The 22,245-nt window shown below is 38.7% G+C and overlaps 1 protein-coding gene across 2 annotated transcripts in view; it reads right to left on the bottom strand.

The window, feature by feature from the left end:
• Positions 1-10,239: 10,239 nt before the first annotated feature.
• Positions 10,240-22,245, bottom strand: part of LOC111141065 (nucleoporin 155) — a 63,898-nt gene continuing 51,892 nt past the window's right edge. For both annotated transcript variants that reach the window (XM_022493393.1, XM_022493394.1), the window contains 4 exons: positions 21,882-21,992; positions 19,295-19,431; positions 10,997-11,103; positions 10,240-10,442 (listed from right to left, as the gene is read on the bottom strand). In XM_022493393.1, coding sequence (XP_022349101.1) covers positions 10,304-10,442; positions 10,997-11,103; positions 19,295-19,431; positions 21,882-21,992 — 494 coding nt within the window. In that variant the 3' untranslated portion in view covers positions 10,240-10,303. The remainder of the gene's footprint in view (positions 10,443-10,996; positions 11,104-19,294; positions 19,432-21,881; positions 21,993-22,245) is intronic.

Below are 22,245 nucleotides of genomic sequence, written 5' to 3'. Positions count from 1 at the left end.
CCCGCCTACTTGTGATCTCTATCTGTCAAATAAATAAATAAAATCTTAAAAAAAACCCTTAAAAATAAAAGAGCTGTTTGCGTCAATTGGCTATTTAAGTTTAATAATAAAAGACTCGTTAGTGATAACAAGGCATCGTAAAACCTTCAGAAGGAAAGGAGAATGTTTTGTGGACCATTTGTTTTGTGTGTGTGTGTTTGTGTCAGTTTTAAGTTATTATTTTTTAAAATCAGTACTTTTTACTGGAAACAACTTGATCAAAAATCTGTCACAGAATTTTGAGATCCATTAAAACAAAAGTTTAATGGGAAAAAAAAGGAGATAGATATCACCTAAAAAAGTTTTCATTTTCAGTTTCAAGTTTCCAAGTAAAATTATTTCTTTCACAAGACAGCTGTCTAAACAGTTCAGCTTTATTTTCAGGGAAAAGGGTTCCCCAAATTTTTTGTTAAATATCAAATTCAAAACATTAAAGTCTGAATATGGCATTTTGCCATAAGCCACATTTGGGGCATGCAGGGGCAGTCCAGAGAAGACCCTGGATATGTGGAAGAGGAGTACTGTGCGGGCAAGAAGAGGCAGCAGCCCCTCTGGCTTAGTGGAAACAAGGAATCAGAGATGCATGTATTTTAAGATAAAATCTCATGAGGATGAGATTAAGAAGAAAGTTGAAAGCCAAGTAGTTTTCCTCTGTCACTGGAAAAAAAAATTGTCCTTTAGAATGCCCACTCCCAATATGGGGATGATCCTACCAGAATAAAACATGGTAATATGATAGGAAAAGGAACTGAGCTGCTCTCAGCTCTTACATCAAGTTCAAGGCATATAACTCACATACTCTGGGGAAGTTGAGAGCAAGGGGACCCACCAAAGAGACACCAAATGGAAAGACAAAGGCTGAGCCTTGGTGGACAAGTGTAGCACCATCAAGGGAGAAAAAGGTTTACTAGCTGTACCACAGTAGATACCAACCCAAGAGATCAGGAGCAAACATCGAACACCCTGAAGCAGTGGGTAAGAAAATAGAAAACAAAGTCTGAACACAGGTACTCTCTCCCCCATTGCCTTTAGGGCATGTAACCCCTCCTCCCAATATCATAATCTACCCTGTAGATTAAGTAGAATGAGAAGAAAAAATCCACAAGATACAGCATTTATTTGAAATTCTTACCAAAGAAGAAATGGAAGTACTATTAATTGTCAAGATAAAGACTTTCCCTGCTATACACTGGGGTGGAGCCTTATGAAGAATATTCAATTACAGAAAAAAATTATAAACTACATTTTCTTTGTGAAATGGTAGATTTGCCATCTTCTCACTTTACCACAAAAGAAGCCAACTTGAAGACAAAGGGCAGAGTGAAGAGAATTAGAGAAAAATAGAAACAAAACCCCACTTGATAAAAACTTGCAACAGACCTGCTGAATCCCTACATTAATGAGCCAATCATTTATTGTTTGGCTTCTTTAATTGTTAAACCCAGTTTAGGTTCTCTGTTACTAAAGATCTTAAAGGTCTTGCTTAAAGGTAAGCAATTTAAAGCAGCCAGTAGATCATAGAGTTTGGAATAAAACATAGGACGTCTAACATCCAAATCTGGACTCCCTTTTTTTTTTTTTTCTTCGAAAGATTTACCTATTTATTTGAGAGGGAGAGGGGCAGGGGGAGAGGAAGAAGCCATCTTAAGCAGACTCTGCACTGAGCGTGAGGTGGGGTGTGACCCTGGGTGCAACATGGGTGGGGATTGACCTCAAAACCCCAAGATCACAACTCCAAGATCACCACACCGAAATCACAACCTGAGCCAAAACCAAGAGTCATATGGTTAACCTTCTGTGCCACTAAGGCACCCCACCAAACTTGGACTCCTAATCATCATAACACATAGATGTAGCTCAACTGCCATTTTCTTTGCTGAATCTGCAACTACTTGCTACTCAAAGTATGGTCCAAGGACCTGAACTGTGGCATCACTGGGAGCTCGTTAGGAAAGCAGATCTCTAGGCTCCACCCACCCAAACCTACTGAGTCAAAATCTGCATTTTAATAAGAGTCTCAAGTAATTCATATGTACCTTACTGTTTGAGTCATCTATCTCCTTACCAAAACTGTGATAACTTTGAAGGCAGAAAATACATATTAGTACTTTTAAAATGTAACTACTTGTAATAATTGTCCACCAAATTAATTGTTCATAATAATAATAATAATTGTGCACCAAAACACTCTTTCAGTATTACTGGGTACATTGCCAATCTGCATTTCCCAGCCTCCCTTGCAATACCCTTGTGATTAAGTAAGTTCTCTCTAATGCAACCTAAGCAGAAATATGGTGTACAACTTCTGGGCTCAGATCTTATTATCATGGACATACTTTCTCATTTTCCTCTCCCCTTGGCTGAAATCCACTGTGACCCAGTTTGATTACGCAATGAGACACTGAAGAATGCCAGAGCAAGTATCCTGAAGGAAGCGAAATCTCTGAATAATTGTACGGATGAGAGCTACTCCTCCAACTGAATCAGTACCTTGTAATAGTAGTATAAGAGAGAAATAAATGTCTCTCTTCTTTAGGCCACTGATTTATTGTAGGGGCTTTTTGATATGGCAGTCTAGTCTTATCTTAAATAATTCACACTCGGGTACCTGGGTGGCTCAGTTTGTTGGGTAACTGCCTTCGGCTCTGGTCACCATCCCTGAGTCCAGGGATCAAGTCCTGTGTCGGGCTCCCAGCAACACCGGGAGTCTCCTCCATCTGACCTTCTCCCCTCTCATGCTCTCTTTCACTGTCTGTCTCTCAAATAAATAAATAAAATCTTTAAAAAAATCAAAGCAAAAGCTTATTAAAAAAATAATAATTCACACTCCATCTTGTAATAAACCTCAACTTAGAATGTTTCCCCTTGTGCTAAAGGCCTCAAATAAGCACACAGCACTCATTTCTATGCTATGTGATACTAGCCATAGGTGACTGGTTGAAAAATGGATCCTTTACCCAAACTGCACTATTTGCAATTTCCCTCCAAGAGATTTGGAATTTTTTTTTAAAGGTTTTTTGTTTTCTATTTTTTCCTTTTTTTTTTTTTTTAAAGATTTTATTTATTTATTTGACAGACAGAGATCACAAGGAGGCAGAGAGGAAGTAGAGAAGCAGGCAGCCTCTCTGGAGGCTGGAGCAAAGGGGGGCACCATGCCAGGTTGAAGAACACCAGTCTTCACTCGGCCCACAAATTCTGTAGATGTCCTGGAGAGGCAGATGCAAGGGTTTGTCAGTTGGACGAGCTGGTGACAGAATGCAATCCAGAGCTTCAAGCAGGGTGGTTCCAAGGGCATTCCCATCTTTTCGGGTGACTTTCCATCCTTTGAACCAAGGTGTGTTAGCACTTGTCTCCAGCATGTTGTCACCGTTCCAACCAGAAATTGGCACAAATGCTATTGTGTTGGGGTTGAAGACAATTTTCTTAATGTAGGTGCTTCTTAATGATTAACTTCTGTTAATTGATTAACGATTCACTTCCTTAACCATCTCCTCATATCTCTCCTGGCTGTAGGGTGGCTCAGTGGAATCCATTTTGTTAACACCAGTAATTAGTTGTTTCACACCCTGTGTGTAAGCCAGAAGGGCATGCTCTTAGGCCTGCTCATTCGTGGAGATGCCTGCTTCAAATATATCCACACTACCAGCAACCATCGGGACAGCACAGTCAGCCTCGGATATGCCTGTAATCATGTTTTTGAGAAAGTCTCTCTGTTCTGGGGCATCAAGACATAGTACTTGCTGGCCTCAAATTTCCACAGGGATATCAGTGGTGATACCACATTCATGTTCAGCTTTCAGTTTATCCAACACCCAGACATACTTGAAGGAGCCCTTTCCCATCTCAGCAGCTTCCTTCTCAAATTTTTCGATAGTTCTTTTGTTGATCTCACCACATCTGTACATCAGATGACCAGTAGTGGTAGATTTGCCCAGGTCTATTAGTCCCCGATGTTGATGTGAGACTTTTCCTTTCCCATTTTGGTTTAGGTTTAGCAGTGGTTTTCATGACACCCGTGTTTTGGCGACAAACCCGTTTTGAAAAAACTGGTTGGTATCTAGATTTTTTTTTAAGATTTATTTATTTATTTTACAGAGAAAGCGAGAGAGAGCACAAGCAAGGGAAGCGGCAGGCAGAGGGAGAGGGAGAAGTCAGCTCCCTGCTGAATAGAGAGACTGACACGGGGCTTGATCTGAGGACCCTGGGATCATGACCTGAGGCAAAGGCAGATAGATGCTTAACCGACTGAGCCACAGAGGCACCCCGGTATCTATCTTCTATATAAAGACGTGAATGTCACTGATTCAATGAATGGGTTGTAATGATAGATTTGTACTGTGTCAACTTGGCTAGGCTGAATCCCCTCCTGGTATGTTTCTAGCCAGAGCAGACCACAGGGAAGATTCTTTCCCCGCCCCCACAAGGGAGATTTTTTTTTTTTAAGATTTTATTTATTTTTTTGACAGACAGATCACAAGTAGGCAGAGAGGCAGGCAGAGAGAGAGAGGAGAAAGCAGGCTCCCTGCAGAGCAGAGAGCCCAATGTGGGGCTCGATTCCAGGACCCTGGGACCATGACTTGAGCCGAAGGCAGAGGCTTTAACCCACTGAGCCACCCAGGCGCCCCCGCAAGGGAGATTTTTATGGGAGATTTCAGGGGCAGAAGTGAAGCAGCTGTCTTAGAGCTCACATAGGTGGTCACTTATCTGCTGGCTTTGCAGCTGCTCTAACTTCCCTTGAGTTAGTTCCAAAGTCTCTTTCAAAGTCTCCAACTCCTGGGCCAGGTGTAAGTATTTAGCTCCATGAAGAAGGACTCGGCTTCTGCAGGACATCAATACCACCATGGTCAGAAGCAACAAAAACTGACATGGATTTTGGTCTGTCCTCATGAACTTCAGTTCATGCTTGTAGGGTCCAACCTGTCTTGACTCTCTTTTCCTTTGCAGCCATCTTCCCTTGTTGCCTGACTGCTCTATGAACTTCAAGCTCCAACATCTGATGCAAAGAAACAGTCTTACAGAGACTTAAACGAGCTCTACTGATTCCGTAATATCAAATTCCTATAAAAATACACACCACAAACCCATTTTCTAATGCTTCTTTCTTTCTTAGAACCGTGACTGATACAATATGTAAGACAACAAATTTTAATGAATATAGTATTTCTTCCCAAGATATTATTTAAAAGTATCATTTCTGGTATGGTACCAAAAGGCTAGAGATGTCTCATATCCTACACTGTCACACATCAAGGAAAAAAAAATCTATTTCCTCAATCTGTGCTTCACTCTGATTGGAACAATTTAAGTCACATACCCACTTTGAGTTAATCACTTGTCCTAAAAAAAGAAAATAAAAGCATTGATTGGTTTAGGCTTTAGTTAAGTGTCACTTATAGACTAATCACTGTGACAAGGTGAGTTACGAGACTGTAGTAGCAATAACTAATCATGCATTTTTCCTGTCACCTGAAATGTGGCCATTTTGTACTTTAAGTATGCTTCCCATTGCTTGTCATTTGGAGGGTCGATTTATCATGTACGTGGGCAGACAACGAGTGAGTACTCAGAAGCCATTTTGACCATCTTCCAGCTCAACAGAAACTATTAAACTGAGTTACACAATCCGTTAGAGTTGCCAGAGTTGTCAGAGAGAAAAGACTATTTCTCATGGCAAGCACTATGGATCCATATGTCATCTCAGTAATAGGGACTCACCCTCTCACTTCTCTTCTGAGGCTGTACCTCAGAAGGAGACCTACAACAACTGTGTAACCTGGCAGATGGACTGTGTGCGGAAGCTTTCATAGTTTACCAAGCTGCCGTTCGTTCTTTATCTTCAGATGAGTGTAACAGTACTGTTGTAACATGCATCCTTTTAATTTCAAGTCCTAAATTCTCCTCTTGTTTATTTTATTTTTTAACATTTTACTTATTTATTTGACAGAAAGAGTCACAGCTAGAGAGGGAACACAAGCAGGGGGAGAGGGAGAAGCAGGCTTCCCGCTGAGCAGGGAGCCCATGTGGGGCTCAATCCCACGGCCCTGGGATCATGACCTGAGCCGAAGGGAGATGCCTAAAGACTGAGCCACTCAGGCATCCCAATTCTCTTGTTTAAAGAGAAATTGGAGTTGTTATTTCTACTTTCAGAAAACCTATCAAGGGGTGCCCAGGTGGCTCAGTGGGTTAAACCTCTGACTTCGGCTCAGGTCATGATCTCATGGTCCTGGGATTGAACCCCGAGCCCCGCATCAGGATCTCTGCTCAGCAGGGAACCTCCTTCCCTCTCCAACATCTGCCTGCTTCTCTGCCTACTTGTGATCTCTCTCTGTCAAATAAATAAATAAAATCTTAAAAAAAAAAAAAAAAAAGAAAAGCTGTCAAAAGGAAAAAGACAACCCACGTGGAGGGAAAAAAAGTAGGTAAAAAAATAAGATTGGCTCAAATTCCTTGGCATCAAGACCAGACATAGGAAAGAATATACATGCTTTTAGGTAATATTCTATATCTCAACCCAGTGGTAAACAAGTGTGTTCTTTTTGAGAAAACTTATCCTATGATTTGTGTGCTATTCTCTGTATTATTTCAATTAATATCAGGGTTGTTTTGTTTTGTTTTGGGGGAGGGCATGCAGGGGAGAGGTAGAGCGAGAATCCTAAGCAGGCTTCACACCTAGCCCAGAGCCTGACACAGGGCCTAATCTCAGAACCCTGAGATCATGGCTTGAGCTGAAATCAAGAAGCGGATGCTCAATCGGATGCCACAGAAGTGCTTCAAAGTCAGTTTTTTAAAAAATGCTTCAGTTGGTTGGGCAACTGAGCTTTCGGCTCAGGTCATGATCCTGGAGTCGCAGGATCGAGTCCCGCATTGGGCTCCCTGCTCAGGGGAGAGTCTGCTTCTCCCTCTGATCCTCCCCTTCTCATGCTCTCACTCTCTCTCTCAAATAAATACATAAAATCTTTAAAAAGATAAATATCATATATTGGAAGCTACCTATTTTTTTGAAAGCTACTGGTTTTAAAAATATTTATTTGAAAGAGAGAGCGTACGCACATGTGCACATGCAAGGGGGGCTGTAGAAGGAGAAGCAGGCTCCCACTGAGCAGGTAGGACTCAATCCCAGGACCCTGGGATCATGACCTGAGCCGAAGGCATTTTAAAAAAAATTCTGCTTGACTAAAATAAAAAAGAGATCTATCAGAGCCCAAGCAGATTCACTTTTAAAGGATGTAAGATTTTGATAACAAAGTGGAGGAAGATCATGAGTTCAGGTTTGGGTTTTTTTTGTTTTTTTCTGTATTAATTTTTAAGGGGAGGAAGAGGTCAAACTATTTGATAAATCTGAGGGTGAAAAGTATCATATCCTCAGATGTTCTGATGAGGCTTCTCATATCCTTGAAAGATTATCCTAATGCAAAAATGGGAAAATATGAAGCTGCCTGCAAAGTGGCAGGAGTAGAAGGCTATTGCTCCAAAGCAGAGTCTCTTTATTTTTTTAATTTTATTTTAAATTTTATTTATTTAACAGAGAGACGGTGAGAGAGGGAACACAAGCAGGAGGCGTGGGCAGAGGGAGAAGCAGGCTTCCCAACGAGCAGGGAACCAGATGCCAGGCTTGATCCCAGGACCCTGGGATCATGACCTAAGCCGAAGGCAGATACTTAACCAACTGAGCCACCCAGGCACCCCAAATTTTTTGGGTTTTTTTAGAGATTTTTAGTTATTTTTCTGAGAGAAATAAATAGGGGGAGCTCCCAGAGGGAGAGGGAAAAGGAGAAGCAGGGTCCTTGCTGAGTAGGGAGTTTGGTGCAGAGCTGGATCCCAGGACTTTGGATCATGACCCGAGCCGAAGGCGGGCGCTTCACTGACTGAGCCACCCAGGCATCCCGAAAAAATTGTTTCTTAGGAAAATGAAAGTTTGAAGAGTTTAAATGATTAACCAGAAGACTCAAAAATATTCTGGAAAAAAATTTTATTATTAAGAGAATTTAAATGAAGAAACTGATAGAAAATGAAAGAAAATTATGTGCCCTTTCAAGACCTTTACATTCAATATTCCAGTTTTCTTGATACAACTGTATCACTATCACAATATTTCCTCTCATGAATAAGAGGAAAAATGAGGTGGGAAGAATCCTGAGGAAGAGAATGAGCAATCTGTGAATCCTGAGACTGAAATTAACTATATAACATAAATGTGGAGGAAATGCATGTGATCAGCAGAGGTGTTCAATGAAAAAGTCACTAGTAAATCACATATGTTATAACTAAAGAAATGTCGAACATAATCACATGCATTTCACGGTCAATATCCCATACTTTGCGCAATTACTCAAAAATAGGTTCTTCTCTTCTTTCCTGACCATTTTGACAAATGAAAATGATCTATCTAAAACTAATATGTCACAATCATGGTCTTCAGTGACTCGTCATTGCCTACAATGAATGCACTGTTTCATAAATAATGTTCAACTTATTATTCATTGCCTATATATGTTTAATAGTATAAAGAAACAATGTGTTGACTAAACATCAAGTACGAGATATATTAATACAGTGATAAATGTGCAAGAACAATGCTATTCCAAGCTTGAGCCACTGACCACCAGTATCAGTATCACATTAGAGGTGGAACACCTGGTTTCAGCAGGTTATCCAGGTGATTCTTATGAATTACAAGTTTTAGAAACACTGTTCTAGAAAGCTTAAAATGCACTAATTTCTCTTAGGGATCTCACCCTCCCCAAAGGTATGGAAAACATTTGCTGTGCAGCTAGAACTGTTAAACCTTCTCAAAAGTGCTCTGTGATAGAAAGAACAGGGTTCAGATTTCTGACTCCTAAGGACCATTTAGCCATGCTTAGCTTACAGTCCTTTTGAAAGATGTAGCTTCAATATCTGAGTTGAGTATATTTAATGTAACATATATATTAATATGCTTGTGTGTAAATGGACTTAAAAAATACACATATATAGTAGAATTGGAGTCATGGCTAAATACCATTTAAGTAAGACTTTCATTTTAAGTAGACGTAACAAAATTTTAAGTTTATAGAGTTAACAATGCGTAACTTACATTCATTTTACATATTCAAGAAAACTAAACTTAAGGAACTAAAAGCTGAAAAATATGAGAGGTAGTGGTATTGAATGAGTGACATTTTGATAGTCTATTAAATATTATGAATTAGATTATAGGAAAAAGGGAACTAAATTCTAAGAGAATAAATACGAAAAGGTCAACCCATGACCTTGGGAAAAAAGAAGGGAAGGAAAACTATTTTCAAAATGTACTATAAAAATTGTTAGACATGCTTCAGTGACAATAAGTAGAAGGCAATTACTCTTGATGGCATAAAAGGTGAGAGGAAAGAAGTCCATGTCCTCGCTTTTGTCAGTCCTGGCCATTCCTACTCTGTTCTCCTTCCTTGTTGTTGCCATGACTTGGTTTAGTTATTCCAATTTGCTGAAAACTAAAATCTCCATCACTAACAATTTTACTTCATATATTGTGTCTTGGGTAAAACTCATTTGTTGTGGTTATTGATTGGGAGGAAAAAGAATCAAACAGGGAGCAAATTCCCAGATGATGCTTCTCTGCTGGTTTGGTGCATACACTTTGAGAACCACTGTTTTAATGTGGTTGGTAATCAGTAGCAAGGACTGGTAGGTAGACACTAAAAGGAAAACAGTATCTCTCTGTGTAGGTTTTTAGGACATAGAGTATTAGTTACACATTTGCTACCTGCTCAAAAAATAGCCAAGTATATATTAATCTTTAAGAATTACAACTGACAATATTAGTAGTTGGAAGAAATTTCTTTCCAAGGATGAACCAAAACCTAAATAATTTTTTAAGAGACAGTGTTTATTTGCCTATATTAGGACTGTTGTAGAATCCAGTGTTATGGAACTTGCTCAGCTAGCCTATTTAAGTTTTGATATCAACATCCTTGGACTAACTTGAAAATGATTACTGTAAGTTCAAAATTTCTGCCTTCATTAAATTAAAAATAAGAATTTCTAAATGTTTATCTTTGTGTTAAGATTGTAAGTAATCTTATTTCACTTGTCTTTTTAACCTGATTATTAAAAAGCAAAATAATAATAAAAATAATTCATCTGGCAAATGTACTGTTTGTAGATATTGCCACTTATTTCTATTAAAATTGTTCTTAAATTCTTAAATTAGAGCACCTGATATCCAGACCCAGCTGAGCTTTTATTTTACAGATTAAAATGCATGGATAACAATACACTACAATAATTAATGAAGCCGTTCTAGTTTAGCCTGAAGAGATTTAAAATTTCCCGTGATGGCTTGTACTGCAACTGAAGAGCTCATAGACTGAAGCTCAACCAGATAACCACAAATGGCATCCAGGCACAGATTTGTAAATCTTCTCCTGTAAAGGAAAAAATACCTGATCAACTGTTGATACGTTTAGAAACATTTCCTCCTGTAAGACTTCTCTCTAACTTCTGCTAACATTACTATCATCCCAGAAAGAGCAAGGATCATATGATTAAGTAAATGGTAAATCAATGAAAACAGACAAGAAATGCAGGGGGAAGGTGAATTACCACATGACCACCATGTTCTTTGGGGAGATTATTATAATGGGAAGGAGACAATAGGGATGACTCTTTAAATTAATACTGAATTATTTACGTTCTTTTGGTCTTTTCAAACAAATATACCTCGAAATGGCCAATAATCTCACAAAGACGTAACTGAACTGAAGGAGTTTAGAAGTAATTCATAAATTACATCATTTACCTATAGAAAGTATTCAGAACAGGGGTTGAAAAATGGAAAAAACTCTAACCTTTCATATATGCTAACTGATACCATTCAAATAGTAATTCTCCGTATCTTCCCCCATCTAACGTTGTTGTTCAAATACTTATTAGAAATATTTAAGGTTTTGCTATAATGCAATAGCTAATTCATAGTTACCTCTCACAATTTAAAACCTGGCTAGGATTCTCAACATATCTTGCCAATAGTACATGTATACAATCCAAAAGGTGCAGTGGCTTCTTCATTCTGTTCCAGAATGGATCCTATAAAGAAAGCACACACCATGAGATCTAAAGCAAACTGTGTCAACTGATTTTTCAACCATTTATATTATTGGTTAAACCAGTCTTCGGAGTCCCAGGCAGAATTTCTCAATACTAAAATAAGCATTTAATGCAGGAGCACTGTGACAATGGGTGTGCTAACGGTTCTCACTATTCTGAGGGCTTCCTGAACAGCATGGGGTGTGAGATGCCCTGTTCCGGGCAGAGAGAGTGGGGTGGCACTATTTTCCCCCTTGCTACCAATACAAAGACTTCAGAGATCACTACAGTGGCCCCCAGTGGAGGTGCGGTTGCTTACATCAAATTCCACCCCTTGTGGTGCTTATTTACTGGGAATGTTCTGACTCTGCGCCAGTGTGGCAGGTCTTTCCCCCAGAAGACCAGCATAGGAAGCACACCTGCACCAACTCTAATGCTCACAGAGTGCTTCAAAGCATCACCTGAGTACTGGTAGAACTAGGACTAGGCTTTAGGGGTTTTTTTTGTTGTTGTTAGTTTGTTTTTTCATTTCCTTTTCTCTTTTGGGGGATCAGGATTCTCACCACCCCTTCTTGTTCCTTGGAATCAGGCTTACAGTTTTTTGATTGTCTATTCGATTTTGGCGGGGGGGGGGGTTCCTTTTCTTTTTCTTTTGTGGAACAGGCCTATTTTTTCCTTCTTCTTCTCTGTCTTTTATTTTTCTTTTCTTAAGATTTTTATTTATTTGAGAGAGAGAGAGAGATCACAAGCAGGGAGGAAGGGTAGAGGGAGAAGCAGACTCCCTGCTGAGCAGGGAGTCTGATGTGGGACTCAATCCCAGGACGCTGGGATCATGACCTGAGCTGAAGGCAGACACTTAACTGACTGAGCCATACAGGCGTCCCTTCTTCCCCACCCCCCACCAGGCTTATTTTAACAAATAAATCAAAGCACATCTAGTTAAAAGGTCTAAACACTCCTCGTGACAAAAAGGAGCTCTGCAGAGGACTAACCAGTGGGAAAGAGCAGTCAAAGCACAACAGCAGAGGCCACACAGCATACACCAGAAACACTTCTTGAAGTGCCATGCCCTGGACAGTGTATGATTCTGCCACACTTTTTTTTTTTTTTTTTTTTTTTAAAGAAAGGGAGGGGTGCCTGGGTGGCTCACTGGGTTAAAGCCTCTGTCTTTGGTTCAGGTCATGATCCCAGGGTCCTGGAATTGAGCCCTGCATCGGGCTCTCTGCTCAGCAGGGAGCCTGCTTCACCTCCATCTCTCTCTGCCTGCCTCTCTGACTACTTGTGATCTCTGTCAAATAAATAAATAAGAACCTTTAAAAAAAAAAAAAGAAAAGAAAGGGAAAGAGAGAGAGAGAGAGAGATGGAAGAGCAGAAGGAGAGGGAGACAGAATCTTAAGCAGGCTCCATGCCCAGTGTGAAGCAGGACATGGGGTGCGATCTCATGACCATGAGGTCATGACCTGAGCCCAAATCAAGTTGGATGCTTAACTGACTGAGCACTCAGGCACGCCTGACACCTTTTTAATATAGCATTACTCTCAGATTCAAGAAACATAATGAGCCTTCAAAACACGCAAAAGAAACTTATCAAAAAGGCCAAGATAGAAAAATTCTCCCCAAAAGAAAGGTCAATAAGAAATCATAGCCAGGAACTTGTACAAAACAGATATAAGCAATATATCTGAACAAGGATTTAGAACAACAGGTGTAAGACTTCTAGCTGGGCTTGGAAAAAAGCATAGAAGACACCAGAGAAACCCTTGTTGCGGAGATAAAAGGACTAAAAACTAGTCAGGCTGAAATAAAAAATGCTATAGCTTGAGATGCGAAACCAAGTGGATATAATTACAATGAGGACTGAAGAAGCAGAAGAGCGAATAGGTGATATACACGATAAAATTATGGAAAATAATGAAGCTAAAGAGAAGAAGAAAAGAAAACTATTAGATTGTGTAGGTGGACTTAGGGAACTCAGCAAGACCATAAGGCAAACCAGGATCTATATCATAGGAGTCCCAGAAGAAGAGTGGGAAGAGGGGACAGATGGTCTATTTGAACAAATTATAGCTGAAAACTTCCCTAATTTGGCAAAGGAAAGTTCAAGTCCAAGAGGCACAGAGAACTCCCCTCCAAATCAAAAAAATAGGTGAATACCACAAAATATCATTGTGAAACTTATAAAATACAAAGATAAAAAGAAAGTTCTGAAAGCAGCTAGGAACAAAAAAGGTCCTTAGCCTACAAGGGTAGACACATAAGATTAGCAGTAGACATGTCCACTGAAACCTGGCAGGCCAGAGAAAAGTAGCATATTCAATGTGCTGTGAATGGGAAAAATAAGCAGCCAAGAATACTATATCCAGCAAGGCTGTCATTCAGAATAGGAGAGATAAAGTTTCCAAGACAAGCAAAAACTAAAGAAGTTCATGAACACTAAACTAGCTCTGCAAGAAACATCAAAGGGGATCCTCTGAGTGGGAAGGAGACCAAAAGCAACAAAGAATAGAAAGGAGCTGAGACAATCTACAGGAACAGTGTCTTTACGGGTAATACAATGGCACTAAATTCATATCTATCAATTATTATTCTGAATGTAAATGGACTAAATGTTCTAATCAAGAGACACAGGGTATCAGAATAGATAAAAAAAAACACAAAAAACAAGACCCATTGATATGCCTGTTTACAGACTTGCTCTAGACCTAAAGATAACCCCAGACTGAAAGTAAGGGAGTAGAGAACCATAATCATGCAAATAGACATTAAAAAAAAAGAAAGAAAGCTGGAGTAGCCATGCTTGTATCAAACTAGATTAATTTATATTTAAGATTTTCATTATTATTTATGTATTTGTCAGAAAGACAGAGAGCGAGCGAGTGCACACCAGCACAAGCACGAGCACAAGCAGGGGGAGCTGCAGGCTCCCGGATGAGCAGGAAACCTGATGCGGGACTCAATCCCAGGACCCTTGGATAGTGACCTGCATCAAAGGCAGATGCTTAACCAATTGAGCCACCCAGGTGTCCTGACAAACTAGATTTTTAAAAAATTGTATTTTTATTTTAATTATTTTTTTTTTTAAGATTTTATTTATTTGACAGAATGAGAGAGCACAAGCATGGGGAACAGTACAGGAAGAGGGAGAGGGATAAGCAGGTTACCCCCAAACAGGGAGCCTGATGCGGGGCTCGATCCCAGGATCCTGGGATCATGACCCAAGCATAAGGCAGACACCCAACATCTGAGCCACCCAGGCACCCGACAAACTAGATTTTAAACCAAAGACTGTAAAAAGACATGACGCAGGCACTATATCATAATAAAGGGGTCTATCTAACAAGAAGATCGAACAACTGTAAATATTTATGCTTCTAACTTGGGAACAGCCAAATATATAAACCAATTAATAACAAACTTAAAGGAATTCATTGATAGTAGGGGACTTTCACATCCCACTCACAGCAATGGACAGATCATTAACGCATAAGATCAATAAGGAAACAAGGGCTTTGAATGACACCCTAGACCAGATGGACTTAACAGATATATTCAGAGCATTTCATCCTAAAACAGCAGAATACAGATTTTTTTCAAGTGCACACGGAAGATTCTCCAGAACAGATCACATACTGGGTTACAAATCAGGCGTCAAAAAGTACAAAAAGACTGAGACCATACCATGGATATTTTCAGACCACAATGCTATGACACTTGAAATCAACCACAAGAAAAAAATTTGGAAAGACCACAAATAAATGGAGGTTAAAGAACATCCACTAGGGGTGCCTGGGTGGTCATTCAGTTAAGTGTTTGCCTTTGGTTTAGGTCATGATCCTGGAGTCCTGGGATAGAGTCCTGCATTAGGGAGGCTCCCTGCTAAGCAGGGAGGCTGGTTCTTCCTCTCCCTCTGCCCCTCTCCCTCCCCTTGAGTGCACGCACATGCTCTCTCTCTCTTCTCTCAAAAAACAAAAACAAAACAAAAAAAACCACAAACCCCCCCCCAAAAACACAAAAAAACTTAAAAAGGAAATAAAGAACATCCTACTGAAGAATGAACCAATTAACCATGAAATTAAAGAAGAGATTAAAAAAAATAAATGAAGGCAATTGAAAATGAAAACACTGTGGTCCAAAACCTTTGGGATGCAGCAAAAGCAGTCATAAGTGAGAAATACACAGCAGTACAGGCCTACCTGAAGAAGCAAGGGAAGTCTCAAATATACAACCTAAACTTACACCTATGGGAGCTAGAAAAGGAACAGCAAATAAGGCCTAAGTCAGGAGAAGAAGGATAATAAAGCTAGAAGCAGAAATAAATGATATAGAAAAAAACCCAACCAGACCAGATCAATGAAACTAGGAGGTGGTTCATTGAAAGAATTAATAAAACTGATAAACCCCTAGCGAGACTTATCAAAAAGAAAACAGAAAGGACCAAATAAATAAAATCACAAATGAAAGAGACCACAACGAACACTGCAGAAATACAATTGTAAGAGAATATTATGAGGAACTACATGCCAATAAATTAGGAAATCTGGAAGAAATGGATGCATTCCTAGAAACATATCAACTACCAAAACTGAAACAGGAAGAAACAAAATCTGAATAGACCCATAATCAGCAAAGAAACTGAATCAGTTATCACCAAAAATCTCCCAACAAACAAGAATCCAGGGATGGATGGCTTCCCAGGGGAATTCTATCAAACATTTAAAAAAGAATACCTATTCTTCTTAAACTGTTCCAAAAAACAGAAACGGAAGGAAAACTTCCAAACTCATTCTGTGAGGCCAGTATTACCTTGATTCCAAAACCAGATAAAGGAGAATTACAGGGAGCTCCGGGATGGCTTAGTGAGTGGAGCACTGGACTCCTGATTTCTGCTCAGGTCATGATCTCAGGGTCATGAGACTGAGCCCCGCGTTGGGCTCCATGCTCAGTGCAGAGTCTGCTTGTCCTTCTCCCACCCCCTCTGGTACACTCTAAAATAATAAGTAAAATAAATTTTTTAAAATGGAGAATTACAGACCAATATCCCTGATGGACATGGATACAAAATTCTCAACCAGGGGCTCCTGGGTGGCTCGGTCAATTAAGCAGCCAACTCTTGATTTTGGTTCAGGTCATGATCTCAGGGTCTCAGAATCAAGCCCTGCATTGGGCTCAGCACTCAGCTGGGAGTCGGCTTGAGGATTCTCTCTCCCTCAGCCCCTCCCCCTGCACACACTCTCCCTCTCTCAAATAAATAAATAAATTTAAAAAGCCCCAATTCTCAGCAAGATACTAGCTAACTGGATCCAAAATTACATTAAAAGTATTATTCACCACAACCAAGTGGGATTTATTCCTGAGCTGCAGGTATGGTTCAATATCCACATATCAATCCACGTGACATACCACATAAATAAAAGGATAAGAACCGTATGATGCTCTGAGGTGCCTGGATGGCTCAGTCACTAAGCGTTTGCCTTTGGCTCAGGTCATAGTCCCAGGGTCCTGGGATCGAGCCCCACATCGGGCTCCCTGCTTGGCGGGAAGCCTGCTAATCCTCTCCCACTCTCTTTGCTTATGTTCCCTCTCTCGCTGTGTCTTTCTCTATCAAATAAGTAAATAAATAAATAAGAACCATACAATGCTCTACATACAGGCAGAAATAGCATCTGACAAAATACAGCATCCTTTCTTGATAAAAACCCTTAAGAGCGTAGGGATAGAAGGAACATACTTCAATATCATAAAGACCATATACAAAAGACCCACAAGTAATATCACCCTCAATGGGGAAAAAACAGAGCTTTTCTGCTATGGTCAGGAATAAGACAGGGATGTCCTCTCTCACCAATGTTGTCTAACATAGAACTGGAAGTCCTAGCCTCAGTAATCAGACAACAAAAGGAAATAAAAGGCATCCAAATTGGCAAGGAAAAAGTGAAACTTTCACTATTCACAGATGACATGATGCTCTGTGTAGAAAACCCAAAAGACTCCACCAAAAAATTGCTAGAACTGATAGAGGAATTCGGCAAAGTTGCAGGGTATAAAATCAATGCACAGACGTCTGTTGCATTTCTATACAACAATAATGAAGCGGCAGAAAGAGAAATCAAGGAATCAATCCCATTTACAATTGCACCAAAACCATAAGCTAGCTAAGAAGAAACCTAGCCAAAGAGGTAAAAGATCTGTACTCTGAAGACCATAGAACACTTAAAAAGAAACTGAAGATGACACAAAAAAATGGAAAAACATTCCATGCTCATGGAATGAACAAATATTGTTAAAATGTCTGTATTACCCAAGCAATCCACATATTCAATGAAATCCCTATCAAAATAACACCAGCAATTTTCACAGAGCTAGAACAATCCTAAAATTTGTATGGAACTAGAAAAGACCCCATATAGCCAAAGTAATATTGAAAAAGAAAACCAAAGCTGGAAGCATCACAATTCCGAACTTTTAAGCTCTATTACAAAGCTGTAATTAAGAAGACAGTAGGGTACTGGCACAAAAGCAGATATATAGATCAATGGAATGGAACAGAATGCCCAGAAAGGGACCCGTAACTATATGGTCAACTAATCTTCAACAAAGTAGGAAAAAATATCCAATGGGAAAAAGTCTCTTCAACAAATGGTGCTGGGAAAATTGGACAGCAACAGGCAGATGAAGCTGGACCACTTTCTTACACCATACAAAAAAATAAATTCAAAATGGATGAAAGACCAAAATGTGAGACAGGAATCCATCAGAATCCTAGAGGAGAACACAGGCAGCAGTCTCTTTGACCTTGGGCACAGCAACTTCTTATTAGACATGTCTCCAGAGGCAAAGGAAAGAAAAGCAAAATGAACTCCTGGGATTTCATCAAGATAAAAAGCTTCTGCACAGCAAAGGAAACAGTCAACAAAACTAAAAGGCAACAAATGGAATAGGAGAAGATACATGGAAAGGACATATGTGATAAAGAATTAGTATCCAAAATGTATAAAGAACTTATCAAAGTCAAGACCCCAAAACAAATAATCCAGTTAAGAAATCGGCAGAAGATATAAGAATGGCTAAAAGACACATGAAAAAATGCTCAACATCACTCATCATCAGGGAAACACAAATCAAAACCGTAATGAGATACCTCCTCACACCTGTCAAGAGGAAACACAGGTTCCTAAACAGGAAATTTACATGCTCTACAAAATAACATCACAATGCAGTTTTCAAGGATGTTCAAATATTAACCATGACCAGATAAATAATCTAGAAACCACATAATATTAAATGCTTATTTTATTTTACTTTTTTTTTTTTAAATTTTCTTCTTGTCAGCTGTGATACCTCTTTTGCTATAAACCTATGCAGACTTAGTCTGATATTATAAATAAAGACTAAACCAGTAAACAATCTTAATTCTCATTCTGGGTAACTAGACATGAGCAGGTTATTTATTTAAAATCTCTGCCCTTGTCAGATGCTCATTTCAAGGTTTAAATGAGATATACAAGTGTCTTGTAAAGCACCAAATAAATGTTTTGGTGGTGCTACCTTAAGAGACATCATATAGGTCAACAAGGTTTCATTTGCATCTTTTATCATAGGATAAAAATGATAAAATATATAGTCTGATAAGGTTCAATATGATCAGAAAGATTTTTTTTTTTAAATTGAGAAAGAATTTTTTTAATTAAGGTATAAATGACACATAACATCATATCATTTTCAGGTGTACAACATATGAGTTGTTATGGGAATCAGTATGGGAAATGATCACTATACTAAGTCTAGTTACCATGCATCACCATCATAGTTACAAAGTTTTTTTCTTGAGGTGAGGAAGATCTTTGAGCACTGACATTTAAGATGAAGTTATAGGGAATAAATACAGTATTATTTTGTTCTGATAAAACAAATGGTGATTCTTAATGTAATCAGGTTAGCTTATTCCACCAAGAATAAAGAAAATATGTTTACTAAGAAATATTTGATTTTTATCATGATACATGGCAAAGCAACTCATTATCAGTTTTAGAAGTGTAAAGGATGATAATTTCTTATATTGAACCAGTGAAGCATGTTTCGGAAGTAATTTTTATCATATGATGAGACACTTTCCTAAACAATCAAAATATTCTCCTTTTATTTAAAAAAGGTTTAACTTTAACTAAATTATTTCATTTTATTTTTTTCTTACCCGTGACTTGAACAAGTGATCATATACTTCTAATAGTCTAGGTAATGGCATTCCAATTTCATTCATTGTCTGTATTACAAAACCTACATCCCAGTTCAAAGTACAAACTTGCTGTTCTAAAAACTGCACAATAAAATCTGGAGGGGGAAAAAGATCAGAAATTAGAATTGTTAACTCTCCGCCTCACCCCAGCTTATTGAGAAAAAACAGGCAAATGTTACGTAAGTTTAAGGTATAGAACATGAAGATGTTATACATATATACACTGTAAAGTGTTTACTCCAGTAAGGTTAGTTAACAGGTCCTTCACCTCACATAATTACTCTTTTGTTATTAAAGAATTGTTAACTCCTGGGGAGCCTGGGTGGCTCAGCTGGTTAACTGGCTACTTTCAGCTCATGATCTCAGGGTCCTGAGATTGAGTCCCGCATGGAGCTCCCCGGTCCGTAGGGAGTCTGCTTCTCCCTCTGCCCCTTCCCCCTGTTTGTGCTCGCACTTGCTCTTACTCTCTCAAATAAGTAAGAGCTTTAAAAAAAGAAAACCAATTTTCAAAATTTTTTTTTTTACAAAAATAAGTGATATATCAGAATAGGCAACACAGAGACATAAACTAGATCAGTAATTGCCCAGGGCCGGAGAGTGGGAAGGTATAGGGAGTGACGGCTATTGGGTACATAGTTTCCTTTGGGGTGATGAGAATGGTCTAAATTTAATCGTGGTGATTGTTGTACAATGATGAATATGCTACAAAATTTAAAGCTATTAGGAAAAAACTACATTTTGCTGAGTTTGGAAAATACAGAAAGGTATAAGAAATAGAGACCATTCACAATCCCACTATTGGAGAGGACCCACTGGTATTTCTTCAGTATCTTGATATATTATATACTCAATTTAACAGTTTTTCAGAAAAGAAGGGTTACCTGCATCCTGATTTTAGAAATATTTAATGTGTTTTTTAAGCGCATCCACCCCCTCAGATGTGTAAGTTATTTATTTGATGGTTCTAATTTTGGCCCCATTCTCACTTTTTACTCCCTATCATATCACAAATAAGATCGTAATAGTAACAATCACATTCATATTTATGATAGTCAAAATCTGAGAATGACCAAGGTGAATGTCCCCAGGTAAGAAGAATCACTGAAAAGACTGCCACTGACTGAACCTGCAACTACCCTAGAATCTACCACACAAAAATTTTGCATAGGTAATCAAATTCCTAAAAACTCTACACTTGCTCTAGTTTGCAGCCCCCAGAGCTTGTTTGACATTGAAAGATAGATGAAAAAAGAAGAAGGAAAAAAAGGGCCTCTTCTACCCTAGACATTATTGGGTTCAAAAACTAAAAATCTAAGCCAAAGCAGAAATACTCTCTAAAGAAATTTGTATAATGAGGCTTTTTTATTATTAAAATTGTTAAGTTTTTATTTTCTCTTTATTTTCATTAATAAGTAGCATGGCAGTTTTAAATACTATACTTACAAGAGAAAAGGGTATGATTATAATGACTTGATTTCCTGACATTTCCAGGAAATAAATTGTAAATCAGAGATGGTCTATAAAAAGGGATCTATCCTCATTAAATAAACAAAACAATTTAATGTTATGTTGTGAGCATTTTCCTGGTTCTCAACATTTTTCAAAGACCCTAGGTGCTTAACATCTTACTTTACGGATGTATTTATGTTGATTCTATTCTTTTATTTTTATTTTTTATTTTTTTTAAGTAGGCTAAAAGCCCAGCACGGAGCCAACATGGAGCTTGAACTCATGACTCTGAGATCAAGGCCTGACCTGAGAACAAGAGTTGGACGCTGAATCAAGTGAGCCACTCAGGCACCCTGATTCTACTGTTTTACAACTGAAGAAAAACATTATACATTGGCAAATGGCTAATAATTAGAGTCATATACATAACAATTATAGTAATATAGTTGATTAAGGGGTTCAAAAAATTGCATTTTAAACACAATAATTTGCTATTTAATTTTTTTAAAGATTTACTTATTTTTCTGAGAAAGAGAAAGAGTGTGAGCAGGGGGAGGGGCACAGGGAGAAGGAGAATTCTCAAGCAGGTTCCCTGCTCAGTGGGGAGCCCAAAGTGAATCAGGGCTCTATCCCAAGACCCTGAGATCATGACCTCAGTTGAAATCAAGCATCAGCTGCACAACCAACTGAACCACCCAGGTGCCCCAACTACTTGTTATTTTAAAGAAAAATGTGTCCTCAATATAATAAGAGGAGTTGAAGCAATCACAGATTGCCCATGCAGAAAAACAATCATTTTTCTTTCTTCCTTAAAACTTGTAGAGGGTTACCAACAATATAATCATTACTAAGGTCTGTTAGCACTATCCCCAGATATGGAGACTTGCAAGGCCAAAGAAAGTTCCTTACCTAACTACCAACAAATTCTGCTATCTTTGGAGATTTTTCTTTCTGGAGAGGTAGAATTACACTATTGAGCTAAATAGCAACAAAGACACAATTCCACTCTGAAGAACATCAATTTTTTTCATGTCAATGAAGAAAACCATCAAAACAAAACAAAACACCCATGATAGCACATAAGATTACTGCTTACCTAAAGGAAAGAAGCGAGGTGTGCCAGCGTAAATTTTGCCCAGGAGCACAACCTTGAGACTGAGGGCATGCATTCTATCTGAGGAGCTCAGTGCCACGCTTTCATTCAATTCTGCAAGAAAAAGACATGCCATGAGAAACCAAATGGCTTTTCATGTGAAATGTTTAAATTGGCTATTTCATTCTATTTCAAGGTAAAAAGTATCCTACAAATGATATTCTAATATAATGAGCAGATACTGTGTTTCTGTTAGTGTCTGAAATACTTGTCTTAAATAAGACACAGGTTATGGGATTCTGAGTAAAGTGTCTCAGAATCCTTTATTAAGAAGAACAACCAGGGGCACCTGGGGGGCTTAGTCGTT

This window comes from Enhydra lutris, unplaced genomic scaffold (assembly GCF_002288905.1).
Source record: "Enhydra lutris kenyoni isolate GAN:26980312 unplaced genomic scaffold, ASM228890v2 scaffoldscaffold5, whole genome shotgun sequence".
Classification (NCBI taxonomy): Eukaryota; Metazoa; Chordata; class Mammalia; order Carnivora; family Mustelidae; genus Enhydra; species Enhydra lutris.
This window is presented reverse-complemented; position numbering and strand designations above follow the sequence as displayed.